General features: G+C 32.7%; 1 protein-coding gene across 4 annotated transcripts in view; it reads left to right on the top strand.

Annotated features, from left to right (window-relative positions):
- LOC149561756 (Pentatricopeptide repeat (PPR) superfamily protein) overlaps positions 1–9909 on the top strand; it is a 308014-nt gene extending 298105 nt beyond the window's left edge. For 3 of the 4 annotated variants that reach the window (XM_089825298.1, XM_089825301.1, XM_089825300.1), the window contains one exon: positions 8609–9909. In XM_089825298.1, coding sequence (XP_089681424.1) covers positions 8609–8753 — 145 coding nt within the window. In that variant the 3' untranslated portion in view covers positions 8754–9909. The remainder of the gene's footprint in view (positions 1–8608) is intronic. The other variant, XM_089825302.1, reaches the window with a different exon arrangement.
- Positions 9910–14755: the final 4846 nt, after the last annotated feature.

Genomic DNA, 14755 nt, shown 5'->3' with positions numbered 1-14755 from the left:
GCTTCAATTGGTGGTTAGGTGATGTATCTAACTACACATTGGTGAACATGGTTTTTTCACTGCTGGCTTGCTTTAGCAAACTTCCAAGACATTTTCTGAATATTTGAGGCTCATTGTTGTGTGATTGAATGATGATGCATCTGGAAACTTCATGGCAGGCTGTTATCTTTTTGTATGAGTGTTTAAAAGGTGTATCAGAGCTAACACAACAAGTGTATTTAATTAGTTGAAGGCATTTCATGTGTAGACTAGCTTATGAAGTGTTTACTTGTTGGTAAAGTGAAGTCGAATGAGAAAGGACTCAGATTTTATCAACAGTAGTACTTAATATTTGTAAACAATCAAATCAGGTTATTTCTTGCAATTGCTTTGTTTTGGGCCTTGGCAAACATTGCATGTTAAAACTTTGCATCAGCAAAGACAAAAGGAAAACCAGGGCTACATATTATAGGAAACTGATGCTCAGCGATACAGTTTCCACCGAGATGGTGACTTACTATTAATGGTCATAACTGGCAAGGTGTCTGAACACACCCCAAAAAGAAAATCTTCTAATGGTTGAAGCTCAATGCAACACTTTGAAAGGCCATATAGGCTGAACTACTTCTCCAAAACCTAAGGAGTTCCTTGTACAAACCACATTTGAGTACAGTAACTCATGGAATAGGCTAACAATGACCAAGCTATTAACTGCTTAGGAAAGGAGCATTACAGGGTTTAGCAATAAGAATTTTACCATGCTTTATTAACTGATTTTGCACATCATTAGGATGAGATCACTAGTTTTGATGTGAAACTTCATGTCAAACAAGAAACTAGTCATGGGGGAAATCTCTCTTCATCTATATGACATTAATATTCTTTGGTGATCCCATAACCTAACCATTGGGCACCACCTCATGCCACGCTTGGATCCTATATCTTGTTATTGTTATTGCCTATTTCACTAGAATCAATGTCTTACATCCTGCACAACAAGATGGATTATTAGAAGATAATTTTGAATCCATTTAAAAAATGGGCTTTCAAGAAACTGAAAAGTATTTCTTTCCTCCAGCTCAGACCCATTTTCTATTGATCTAAAGTTGTACATGCAATTTCTGATTTCTTTGAGAAAATAAAATCGTTCTAAAAGAAGCTCTTCAACTACTTGTGTGATTTATTTGGCACTCCTCATTCGCTTGCTTCCTAAATTCAAATTTGTTTTCTAACTTGTAGAAGTGTCATTTGGAAACTTTCTAATGAATGTTTTGTTGATTTAAGCTCAAAAGTGAGCTCGTCAACTTGCTTATCTTTTAGTTTTTAAGCTCAAAGGTGAGCTAATCAGCTTCCTTATTTTTTATTTCTTAATGCATCAAAACTATCTTTTGTGAACTTGATGTTATGAATCTTGTCTAAAAGCATTTTTGGGTAATCTGATATCTGTTAGTTGTAAATAGTGACTTTATGTATCTTGTTTTGTCTTAGCTTGTTTAGTGAGAATCCTATTCATAGTTTTGGAGTATCCACTGAGATTTCTCTCACCTCATATGGTTGAGATGCATCTTGCACATATACATGTCATTTGTTCACATTGTGAAGTGTTCTAGTCCTTCACACAGAAGGGCAATTATTCTCATTTAACTTCTCACCCCACTTGTTTTCTTATAAATGCAAGCCTACATTGTACATTTTACTTGCAATTGCTAAGTTGCCAATTTGGAAGTGGGTCTAGAAGCGGATGTGGAGTGGGAGAATTTTTTTTTTTGAGAGGGCAGGGGGTGCGGATGCATGTGTATATATATGCTATATGTATGTGCAAAAAATTGAAAAAAATATACAAAATTAAAACACTTGATAGCTTGTAACTTCACCAATACATATTCAAATACTCAATAAGATTATAAAATATAAACTATATCTATTATCAATGATATGAATATCATATGCGTCTATCACAACTACAAAATCAAAATATAGTTTATCATCAACTTCAAAATATAGTTCACCATTCAATGTTTATCATTCCGAATCAGTATCATATGGATTTGCAAAAAAGTCATCATCATTTCCTAGTTCCATCTCCTTCAACAGCTGCAAGTTCAAGATCATTTGAACCCAAAACGGTTGCACTTGTGGTAGATACACCATGCGTCATAATGTTATCAGCATCATCATCCATGATTATGGTGATTGTGGAATGTAGAACCATTTCCATCTAATATGGTGATCTCACCAAATTAAAGGGAAGACCATTAGCATAGAGACATTGTGCAATTGCTTTATCAGCAAGCTCTCTTGCCTCTCTTGCCACATCTGCTTTAAAACTTTCAGCTGCTCGGCCCACTGAACTTTGAGTACTGGTGGAGGCCATCTAGAAGAAATTAAATAAATGTAAATTTAATAAAATAAATCAACATCAAGCATATAAGTGCAAAAAATTATAGAAACCTACTTAAATAGATTGCTAAACTTCTTGCTTTACCTTTTTTTTTCGCAAAAACCAAATAAATTGAACTTGAAATTAAATAAATTTAAATCAATAAAAAAACTATGAATATCAAGCATGCAAGTAAAAAACAATGATACCAAACCATTCAAATAGATGCCTAAACTTGTTTCTTTATTTCTTTCAAAAAAAAAGCTTGAAATTTTTCTTCACAAACTTGATTTTTTAAATCAAAATCTCTACAAAAATTCATTAAAACACTCAAGAATGGGATCAAATGCTTACCTCTAAGGTTAAAACTCCTTTGTGGAAGCCAACTCTTGTCCTACGATCGATCCTCTTTGAAAATAATCAAGTTGACTTCATAATGCCAAAATGGAAGCCAAACAAGAAGGGTAAACCCAGCTGCAAACAAAATGAAAACTGGATGGTTGAAAGGCACTGAAGTGAGAAAGACATTTTTTTAAAACTGGGCATCAAGTCATGATGCACCCAAAAGTGACCTGTTTCCTATGGGTGCCACCCGGATTCCACCCATAGGCACCTGGATGCCTGAAATAGGCATTTGGGTGCTTGTGGGTGGCACCCAGGTGGCACAAGCATCCATACGGATCTAGGTGCCTATGAGTGGCACCCACAAGGCACCTGTCCACCTCAACATATCCGTCTCAACATATCCGTCCGCATCAGCTTCGGAATCCACTGTGCAAAGCAAGTATCAGTATTTGAGTGCAATTGTATTCAATCATTCAACTTATTGTATTGCATTTTTGTTTTCTAGTCATAGATGAAATGTGCATTTTCTTGACTTATAGTTGTGTGACTAGTTGGTACTACCATTCAAGCAGAGATTTTCATGATATTAGTAATTCTATTGTTTTCAAAGCATCTTAAATTATTTGCAAATCCACAAGACTAGATCCTCCTTCAATGCCTTTTTGTCTTTCTCAACTTTGGCTTTGAGTGTGTGTATTATCAACCCTTGTCAAGACTTGTATTACTTCCTTTTGTGTGACCAAAACTTGATTTTTCAATTCTTGCAATTCTCTAGGCCATTGATCTATAAGTCATAAGTGTGACTCTGCTCATCACACAATAAGGGTTCAGGTGTCTCTCCAATTCTTGAATATTCTTTATTGGATTGATCTGAGTTCTTATCAACAGTTCCTGTTCTGAAATTTTCAGCAAGCTCATCCCCATCATTCATGGCTGCAAATCCATCAATATAATCATCCTGAGTGCAGCCACATATGCCTTTTAAAATCAGACATTTAAAAAAAAAACAAAGCTTTTGAAATGTTGTCCCCTCTTACATGTTAGCTCTTCTCTAAATTTGTCTTCTGCAAACTTTCATGTTTTCTCATGTTCCACTGTCACAAATACTTCCCTATTTGTCACAAGAAGGTTTGAACTTTTGTTCACATTGATTGACTACAATCTTATCTAAAACATTTGCTGCTGAAAAGGATTCTTGATTATTCTTCCTCTTATTAGCCATTAAGACTGACAAGAGTAGATGGGGTACACCATCACTCTCATTGACAACCAAAGACATCATTTTCTGCAGAGCTGTTATAATATTCTCACCACGGACATCTCATACAGAACTAAAGAAATAATTGAAAATATTTCTCCTGAAACCCTGCACTGCTAATGACCATAACGCGCTGGTGCTCTGGAAAGAATGAAGCTAATTTGGAATTTTCTGTTTGAAGTACTGTAGTTAATTTGCATTTTTCTGTTCACATTCTACTGTTATGAGAAGCTCAATGGAAAATTTTCTTATGATGTTCTTCTGGATTTGGTGCCTTGTATAAGATTAAAGCTTATTCTGTGTTTAACACCTCTGCTGCTAAGTTTCACCTTCAATCTCTTCTTTTTCTTGTTTATTTGGTATTCTTAGGATCTTGCTTGAGTGTAGTTCTGTAGATACCTGATCTATTATAAATAGACACTTCTATTGATAGGATTTTGTCAGGTGTTCCCTTGACAATAGGAATACTGAATTTCACATAATTGATATATTAATTTACCTCTTAATGGAAATATGCCTTTACAAGGTCATATATTGATTGCTTTTATAGAATGGACATTTCACAATGGAAATCAATCCTTTAAAAAATAAAACTTGGTCTTCCTCATATAGATGTGTAGCTCATTGTGCAGTTGAATACTTTTGGTAACTTGTTTGGTCCCTCCCTATGTAGGCACATACCTAACTGTACAAATGTCTTTTAGCTTGCTCTTTTAATCTTTCACATAGGTAATGTGGATTTGGTAGGAAAACTTGTTTTGCCACAAAGAAGGATCACAATGAAAATTGGGACTAATTATTTTCTGATAGTTCCAATTCGTAGTTGCAGCCCTGAATAGGCATTTAATGACTTTTAAAATAGTGATACTTATCCCTTACTAGTATCCCTTACTAGATTATGCACCTCACAATGGGATCCGACTCTGGGTAAATTCTGAACTTGCCTTTTCATATTGTTTCTTTATATTCTTTTAGATGAGATGCCTTTTAAACCATTGATCATTGATTCTGCAAAGAAATATTCAAGGAAATACACAAATCATATAGGCTAACAGATCCACTGTTATATCCCCTAATAATGATATATAATATAAATGTAAGAGCTATTAGATCATTAGATGAATAAAATTAGATAGTTAAATAATAATAAATAAATAATTATCAAGGAAAAGTATGGTTTATATAATTAACTCACTGTTTATATCAGACATCAACTAAAGTTAAAAACTAATATGAAAAAATAAAAAAAATAAACATAAAGTAGATAGCTAATTATTATCAATTTATAAATAATCAATTACATCCCAGTAAATATATTTGACACTAATCAAATAGCATTTAGGAATAATCACTATTCAAATAAAAATAATATATATAGTGATTAGTACATAATAAAATATTCCTATTTAATAGGTCTCAATAACTTAAAATGTAAAAATCAAGTGAATCGGTCATAGACCGATCACCATACACAGAATCAATTTTATAAAGGAAACCAATATCCAAATGGAGTTGGTTTAAAACCGATCCAAAATTAATATTCAGTTAAACCATATTATTAAAGGGTCAACGGGTTCCAAGGTTAGAGAAACAGACTTTTCAAGGGACACATCGTTTGGTGAAATATGAAGAAAGATATTTAGAATTACGTGAGATAAGGGAGGGTGAATAAAAAAAAAATATTAAAACATTTTCAAAGATTTAAGAAGGGCTAAGGGTTGTGGTCTTATAAGGGGGCTGCAAGACCTATTTTTGGGAGTGGGTGGTCCCATGAAACCAAAAACAAGTTTGATACAGGATTAATTGGAATCTTCTCCTCAAATGTAGTAGTCCCTACTTTTTAGGGTTCAGATTTAAGTTGGTGGAGAAGATGGGGGGCTAGAAATTGTCCCACCAGCTTAGGCTTTTCTTATGCCTTTTGTCAACCATATACCAATTTTCAATTTTTATCAATAAATTTTTTGAACATAATTATTTATTTAGTAAGTAAATTGATTATGTTTAAAAAAAATTATGAGACCCCTTGCTTCCATAAATTATGGGGTTTGAACTTTTTAAAAATAATTCCAACACAAAATTCATGGGACCTCCCACTTTAAATTAATCCTAAAAATCTCTACCCACTTGCTGAATTTTTTAGGAAGCCCCCCTCCATGGAACCGCCCCCTAAGAAAATATTCTCATCAAATTAGAAAGGAAGAGTCTGAGTGAAGTTAATGGAAAAATGATTTGGACATTAAAGAGGAAAGATGAGAGAGGAGTATAATAAAGTAAGGAGGGAGTATAATAAAGAAATTTTGTAAAAGATAGAAATTAGAAAAGTATGAAGAGGTAAGCTATTCTATTTGAAATTATGTTTACATAAGATATCAGAATATTATGAAATAAAAATATTCTAGCATTTATTTTGCAGGTATTATTTATCCGAAGCTAATCCTAATAGTAGAACAGTACAATCGCATTTAGTATAAAGACCAAGGTTTGGCATGAAATATTTACACATGATGGAAATTTAGTATGGGTAGAACACAAGTCCCATTTGTATGTTTGGCCTTTTCTAGGACCACTGAGACACTCTTGAATCCCATCACATGTTTTGGAGAAAGCTCGTGCCCTCATTTCAGGAAGCTCCTCTTGTATTCGAAGGCCTGCTGCCAAGTCAATATCCCATTATAACTGTTTTAGCTACCAATTTGGTTTGCAATAGCTATTTTGGGCCTTAATCTGTCTATATGAAAATCCCTCAGTTCCTGGTTTCCATGACATTGCTTTCTCATGCCAAAATGTTATTACTATGTTAGAACTCACAGTCATCCTCTTGCTCTCAGCTATCTCACGTAGCAATATTCTAGCCTTTGACTGTTATCCATTTTCTCAGAATATTCAGCTCTCTCCCGATGTAATTCTCAACGCTAAATAGAAATGATATCAAAGAGTTACTACAAATTGTGCAATCTCTTCTCCCCCATCACAATCATGACAGTTAAGATTGCTTGGAATGAGATAGCTAGCCTTTGCGCATGCTTTTCTTAAAATCATACGTGGACACTTTTTCACATAAAGAACGTTTTCATTTTCATGATATTATCTGTTGCTGTAAACTGTGGACTAGGCTAATTAGTCTATCTTATTTTTTTATCTTAAATCCTTCTCACTTTGCTCTAGATTTCATTATGCTTAGTTCCAGGTTTGATTTCATTGTGAACTAAATTAGTCTAGATCCCCTAATCTCAACCTTTAGCAGCATGCTCAATCAAACCAGTCTTAATTACTATCTGTTTTGGAGAGACCTCTGTTTTAAGTTTACCTAATTGATTTTCCTTTGCCCAGTGGTTCTTCCACTGATAGGAAAGTTGTGGAAGAAAGCCCTAATGGAGTCTTCATGCCTTAACCATTATTTTCAAGAATATTGGCACCAGAAAAAGCTCCCTTTCTTGCATTACAAAAAGGTGCTGAACGGTGAATTGTTCTTTGACAAGATCTTGTGCGAGCTCTTGTTCTCTTATTGTTCTCCTCTATACAGTTTCTATTCCGGCCATTGCTTCTTTTCTTGCTTCTAAGATCTTGCTGAAGTTAGTTTTGTTCTGTTCTTTGTTTCCAGTCATTCCCAGTTTTATTGTGATTCTGAACATGTCATGACTTTAGTTTTGTGGCTTGGTTCCATCTCTCATAAAAACTTTTCCCACTTCTGAATCTGTCAACCACTACTTTTCAAATTTGAAAGGACATTTTGATCTTTTTGTGTCTGGCCACATGGAACTTGTGATTGCTTCATGATGAGACATACTTTTGACAGAACCTTGAACCATAATGTGAGGTGGTCTAGTGGCTCATGATGAGTATTCCTAAAATTTTACTTTAGAACATCTGGATGTCATATCCGTGTGTTGCTAATTTCTCGACCATTCTCTTCATTTTTCCTCTGTATTTCTTATTGTACTGATGTTCTTCATTAAGATGAAAGTTGCTAGGATGAAGTGCAATTCAATTTTCATATCTTGGAGATTTGATATTCTTTATTTTCCATATGGGCGTATGTAGAACCCTCTCAATTAAAAACTGCTGATCTGAAATGAAGGGTATGCAAGATGCTAAGAATCATGGGAAATTCTTACTTACCTTTGTTAGGACAGTGAGTTGCTATTAACAAAGAGGTGTTGCTTGCTTACCCATATTTCAGAGACCAAAACACACTAATTTCACTTCATTTATTTAGTAAGTAATGTGAGAATGTGCACTATTGGATTCGATGTTGGTCAGTCAGGTTTATATCTTCATTCTAATCATTAATGTCATTTATTTGGGGTCCAAATCATTTGGCTTTTGAGTGCAAAGAACCTTTGTACCGGATCTTTATTTGCGGCGGATCATAGCTTCTCTTTCTCATTTTGAATTGCTCACTGATCCCCGAAGGATGGAATAGGTCAGTTGTGGTATATACTGGGTTATTATATCCATTTGTTTTCTAGATTTAAATTTCAAACCTCTCATTCTGAAATTATGACAAACCTGGTTTGATATAGTGGACCAGACATTAGATAACTCTGCAATTCATCTTTACTCTGATGCTATATAACATTATTTTGTTTTTGACTTGGTTCTAACGATTGCACTTGTTTGATTATCCTGTTATGTGTGCTACGCAGAATGTTTCAGGTTTTCCTCGCCTCAGGTAACCGAGCTTATGCTACAGAAATATTGAAAATAATGCCTGAGAAGTATAAGGAAGATGTGCATGTGAAGTATCTAATCAACATGTATCGCAAACATTATCGAATGTTATTAAATTGACCTGCGTGTTTAACTGATAGCACCAGTGCAGGCTATCCTTTCAATCGGTCAGTATTTGATGGCATTGGAATTTTTCAGGGTACTTCAATTTTATTAAGCAATTGCAGAGAGAACACAGGGGAGCTCATTGTGCATATTATACGGCATGCAGTTTTGCCTCTTTAAACAGCACGTAAAAGTTATATTCTCTATTATATTAGATTATTAGAAGCAACACCTTAATCTACTGAGCATCTTTTCAAAATCCTCAGGAACACCAAATCTCTGCCCAAGCCTTTCTGGGTTGGTGTGACCTCTTTGATGGGTGAGCCTAATGACAAGTTTTGGGCAATCAGACCAAAGTGAAAACGCTCAGAAAGTTGGAATGTGAAAAAACCACTTCAATGATGCACCCTGCTAGAGCAGAGAAATAAGAAGCTAATTTTTAGCAAGTCATTCATTCTTGTTCTTTGGAGCACTTATACTGCCAACCTTCATCCAAGAGGACGTAAGAGTATGAGGAACAGTCAAGCTCAATTGCCAGTTTTGGTTTCTTTCAGGCTTCTTGAGTGCAACATGTTGGGAACTGGAAGCATTCGAGTCACTATGTTCTAGTTTGATATCCTCTACTTCATGGCGGCTTCCTCGTAATCTTTTACATGTGAAAGGAGACACGAATTGGAATGCTCATACACCGAATACTATTCTCTTTGTTGAGTACAGTCAATTGCGATCTATTGAATGGCTGAACAATTATATGCTCCAATTCTTCTTAGTGGCTGACTGACACCTGCAAATCAACGTCAAAGCAACCATTGTAATATTGTAAATCAGTCATCAACTCATTTGTTGAATAACAATCAAGAACGAAAGTTTGATCTTATAAGTTGATATTTTTGGGTTGCACTAAAAATTAAGTGAAATTAGTGTGTTTTGGTCTCTGAAATGCATTGGATAACATTTGAGGGGGTTGCAAATTTGTTTTAGGGCAACCAAGTGAAACTATATGGTAATTATTATTAAAAATTGCAAGAAGTGGCGATGGGTTCCATGGGTGCTGTGGATACTCTTTAGGTTCTCCCAAGTTGATTTCAAATGGGACGTGGTTATCCTTCATCCAAACTGTATAATTGATCAATTTTCAAAAAATTGAAAGCATCATGAATTTTTCTGAAAATTTCAGTGTTTTATCTCCATGATCTGCATAGTTTGTAGTGAAAAAAACCAAAAAATTTGAAAAAAATGACTAGGAAAAAAAGAAGTTTGAATTTGTTTTGTCTTTAGTGCATTTTGGATAGAGATTAGTCTATCCCATCCCAAATGTACCCACTTCCCCAACGATGCATAACCATTTTAATTTCAAAATAGACTTCAATTTAGGTGTTCCCTAACACAATGATTTAGTCATCCTTCAGAGAGATTAATTTTACTAGTATATCACAAAAATGATATTGTTTTAAATGAATACTAAGATGTTATAATGACATGCATAGAAAGGAACCTCATGAAAATATTATGGAGATTAAGCTTGAGTATGATTGTAATTGACTAATAATTCTTATTAAATATAATCAATAATGTCGAAGGGGCAAGAAAATAGTGGAACAAGGATAATATTTAAAATTACTACATGACTTATTGTTCACTTCATTTTGTTTAAGATGCAGTTTGTTGAAAACTTTATTTTTATATTGTATTCTTGGGAATATGAAATTGAGTCTTCATTACTATATTTATAGGTAACGAGAATGGCATTGTGGTAAGTCTTGATTTAAGTGATTGTAGACCCATTTATCACTTGGTCTTATTGATGTTGTGCCAGTTGTTTTCTTTGGGATGTCTCATTTGAATGCAAATAACTTCAAATAGAGAAACACATTTTGTTACTCTAGAGATGTGTCAAACAATTAAGAAAATTGCATAACCCCTTTGAGAGATTGTTAACATGCTAAGTACGAGATACTTTTTATAACAAGTCAAATTTTGATAATTTTAGTAGGACTCGACTATGTGGTTAAACTCATTGACCTATGTTTAATGAGCAACAATTCACAAGAACACTTCCTATAAGAACTAATATAATATTTATTGCATCTAAGCAATGCACGTAGAGGTAAAGCACTGAGACTTCACATGCCCACTAGTGGAGAAACTATTAATAACCTTTAAGCCATTTTTCAAGAAATTGTTGAAAGAGAATATGCATATATAAGGTTGAATTTTACTTCTAATATTACATTTTCTTTTGAAAACATCTCATTAAATCACAATTACAACGAGGATCAACATATGATCTTTTACAATACAATAGCTTTACAAGCACTCATTATATTTCATCTAGAAAGCATCAACATAGTATGCAATCTTCCAAGCTTCTTCTTCAATACAAATCCATCCTGAAACTTGTAGAAATAACAACGAAACTATGGAGAGCTCACATCTTAACTTAGGTCTCTATGAGACCATCCACCAAGCTTGGAGAACTAAGAACAACTAGTTAACAATCAAGCACAAACACCAAATACAACAATTATAATATACAACATTTAACTCATAGTTTGAACCTACACAATAGGTTACCATAGCAACCAATAGAACGGGTGGAGGTGTGCCTAAACTGTGAGGACAAACCAAATATAGAAATCAAATTTTCTTTCACAAGGTCTACAAAAAAATACATCTCACAAAAATTCTCCCCTTATCTTGCCCAAAATGCAAAACATTGTATTGACAAATAAAGCCCATACTTTCATGCTTGTCCCTCTTCCTTCTAGGGAAGAAACTTTGCAGTCAAGAAAAATCTCAACTAATCCCTTCGCCTGAAGGCCACTACTTCCCTTCCCAGGGTGAGTGATGTCCTTCCACACTCATGGACATCATGCTTGCAAAAATCAAAAATAGAAAAAAGAAGCAAAGCAAATCAAGCATACTCAATACCACATAACATGAAAGCAACCAAATGCATTAGATTTCTTCCATGGCAAGATCTACCAACCTTAATCCAAAGCTATGACAAATGAACAACTTGAGAAGAGTTATCCCTTTTCCTTGCTTCCCAATCTCCTAATTCCCCAAGATCTCTAAAACTTGAGAGTGGGTGAACAACCACTTTGATTTGAAATTTCATTCTAGTAGGCATCTAAACTCTTATATTTACTCCATTCATGACTTCTTTGAATGAGACTCCAACTAAGTATGAAAGCAGTAGGGAGTAGGTTGAGATAACTCAATTTTTGCAACACTTAGTAAAAGGAATTTTAAAAGGGTCATAATTTAAGTGAATTTTACATTAATAAAGTCAAAATTAGAGCCCTAACTTATAGTACTAACATGCAAATAACTTAATTTCACTAAAATTACACATTAGGACTCAAATAAAGCTCTCTAGAATCCTCGTTAAATTAGAATATTAATTTCACCTAATGAAGCCCTAACATGACAACATTATGCAATAGAATATAACTTAAACATTTATAATTGGTTAAAATTATAGTTGGCCATCTATTGCCAATATCTCAATTTGACTTGTCACTTATAACATCTCAAGTGTTAAGTGACACTATAAAATATACACTTTACATTACAAGTGGCAACTCAATTTTCACAAAATGAATCTAATCTAAAACACTCATTCACATTATGTTCACAAAGTAAAACACTTAACAAGGAGGTTAAGATCTCTTCATTAGATCTAAGCTTGGCATTCTTAGTTAATACAAAGGTATAGTCTTGGTTCTCCATTTTACCATGGTTATTTCTTGCACACTCAAAATGCATATTAGTAGTCCAAAATAGATAAATCACATACATATTTATATCGTAAGTCAATTCTATATCCATAACAAAATTAACACAATTTTTTCCAATCAATTTCAATAAGTATTTTCCATTTCTAAACCAATGTGAATCTTCAACTCAACATGATATATTCCATCTCATTTTTATAGTAAAACATGATTACATATCCTTCAATAGAATAAGAAAATAGAAGCATGAATATAATTTAATCATCAAACAACATAATAAATCCTAATAAGCATAAATAAGCATCATATAGTAATCATCACATGGTATCCAATACTCTGAATAAATGTCCCAATTAAGTTTAAAGTATAACAAAATCTCAAATTATAAAGTATCTTGAATGCAAATAAATTGTCATGCTATGCTATGATGGGCATGGGTGAGGTCTCACAAACTCTTCTATGGACATGTTATCCCTTAATTGATATTTGAAATTCAATACTTTGTTATGTAGGATAATTGATTATATCATATAACAATGGTTACTTGCAAATGTGATACTTTAATTGCTCTTAATTAGTGAATGTAACTACCTTCATAATGATGTCATATGACATGTCTTTGAATGATGTTTGACATATCTTTGTGATGATGAGTTGCTTATGTTAGAATATGATTATATTCATAGTCATGTCTTATTAATTATTACTTACCTCATACTTGCGTGCGTGCGTGTGTGTGTGTGTGTGTGTGCACATGCGTGAGTTTTTATGTGTATTTTATATTTTTGTTTCATGTGTTGATGTGGTTGAGTGAGGGAGTCGTAGTCACCTATGAGTGAGGATCTACACAATGTATCATTCTCTGCCAATTCCTATTTAGCTTAGATATATATGCACAAGTACATTTTCATTTTTTATGTAGATTGTAAGTACTAGTCATCAACTTCCCTAAATTGCTAGGATAAGTGTTCCCTATTACAATATCTCAATGGTAAGAATGAAGAGAATGTTTAGCTTAATTGTTTGTCTTAAGGAGGACATTTATCTAACTTACTACCCTTTTAAACCTGTGATTTTTTCTTTGCATGTGTTGTTTGATTTTGACTTTGGTGATTTTTTCTTATGTAACTTTTATGTGGGCTTGACTGTGTGATTTGCTTGATAAATGATTTAATTAAGTTGCTTGGATTATTCATATTATATTAGAACTATTAAATATATATTGATTAAAAAGAAATCTTAAAGTATGATGATATTTAATTAATTGAGAAATTAATTAAATATATGTTTTAATTTAATGTAAAGACTTAATTTAAAAGTCTAAATTAGAAAATTAAATAAAAAGAAAGTTAAAATATTAAAGAGTAAATATTAATTTATTACAATTATATAATTAATAATAATTACATTAGAGTTACACTTAAATAATGAGCTAAAATTATTATTAATTAAATTAATAAGTTGTGATTCTAAAATTGCCATGCCAAATAAACAAAAGAAACTAATAGCTTATATTAAAAATATTTTAAGTGTACATGAAAAGATTTATTAAATCAAGTTATAAATATTTAATTAGAAGTAACTTTTTATAAATTAAAAATTTGGAAACTGTAGTTAGGGTTAGGGTCTCTTTATTAGAGGTTTTTTGGTCATTTTAGAGATAGATAGGTTTGAGGAGAGAAATTATGGGAGAGCAGGTTAAACAATTTCTTAAAAGCTTAGGAGGATTTTGGATCGTGTGTTTTTCGGCTTGTGTTGTCTTGGTAATTCTACTAGCAAGTTTAAGGTAGGATTTGAGCACCTTATAAATCTTTCTTTTAAAGTGTTTATTTTCTCCGTGTTTGTTAGATTGTGTTGTAGTGATTGTTAAAATTTATGAATGATTTGTATTTGTGATATCTAAAAGGGAAATTACTTATGGGTTATATTATTTTTAGGAAATTAAAAGAAAATAAATTGACTATTCTCGTATAGAAAATTTTGATAAAATATATATATTTAGAAACCTTGTTTTAGAACTAGCAAAATCATGTTGCATGAAATTTATCAAAATCGTAGGTTCTTAAGAAAACTTGCATGCAAAAATAAATAGAAAATATGAATATTCATCGGATTTAGGGTTTGATCAAATATATTTATAAATATTTTATAAAATTAAAATAAATTGAAATTCAAAGATAAATTAGCATTATTATTCAAATTAGAAGTTAAATTTAATATTTGATTAAAATACAATTGAGAAAATTATATGTCAAATTATATTTATATTTTAAAAAA

Source organism: Cupressus sempervirens, chromosome 4 (assembly GCF_028749045.1).
Source record: "Cupressus sempervirens isolate cs-2001-9-10 chromosome 4, ASM2874904v1, whole genome shotgun sequence".
NCBI classification, from domain to species: domain Eukaryota; kingdom Viridiplantae; phylum Streptophyta; class Pinopsida; order Cupressales; family Cupressaceae; genus Cupressus; species Cupressus sempervirens.
This window is presented reverse-complemented; position numbering and strand designations above follow the sequence as displayed.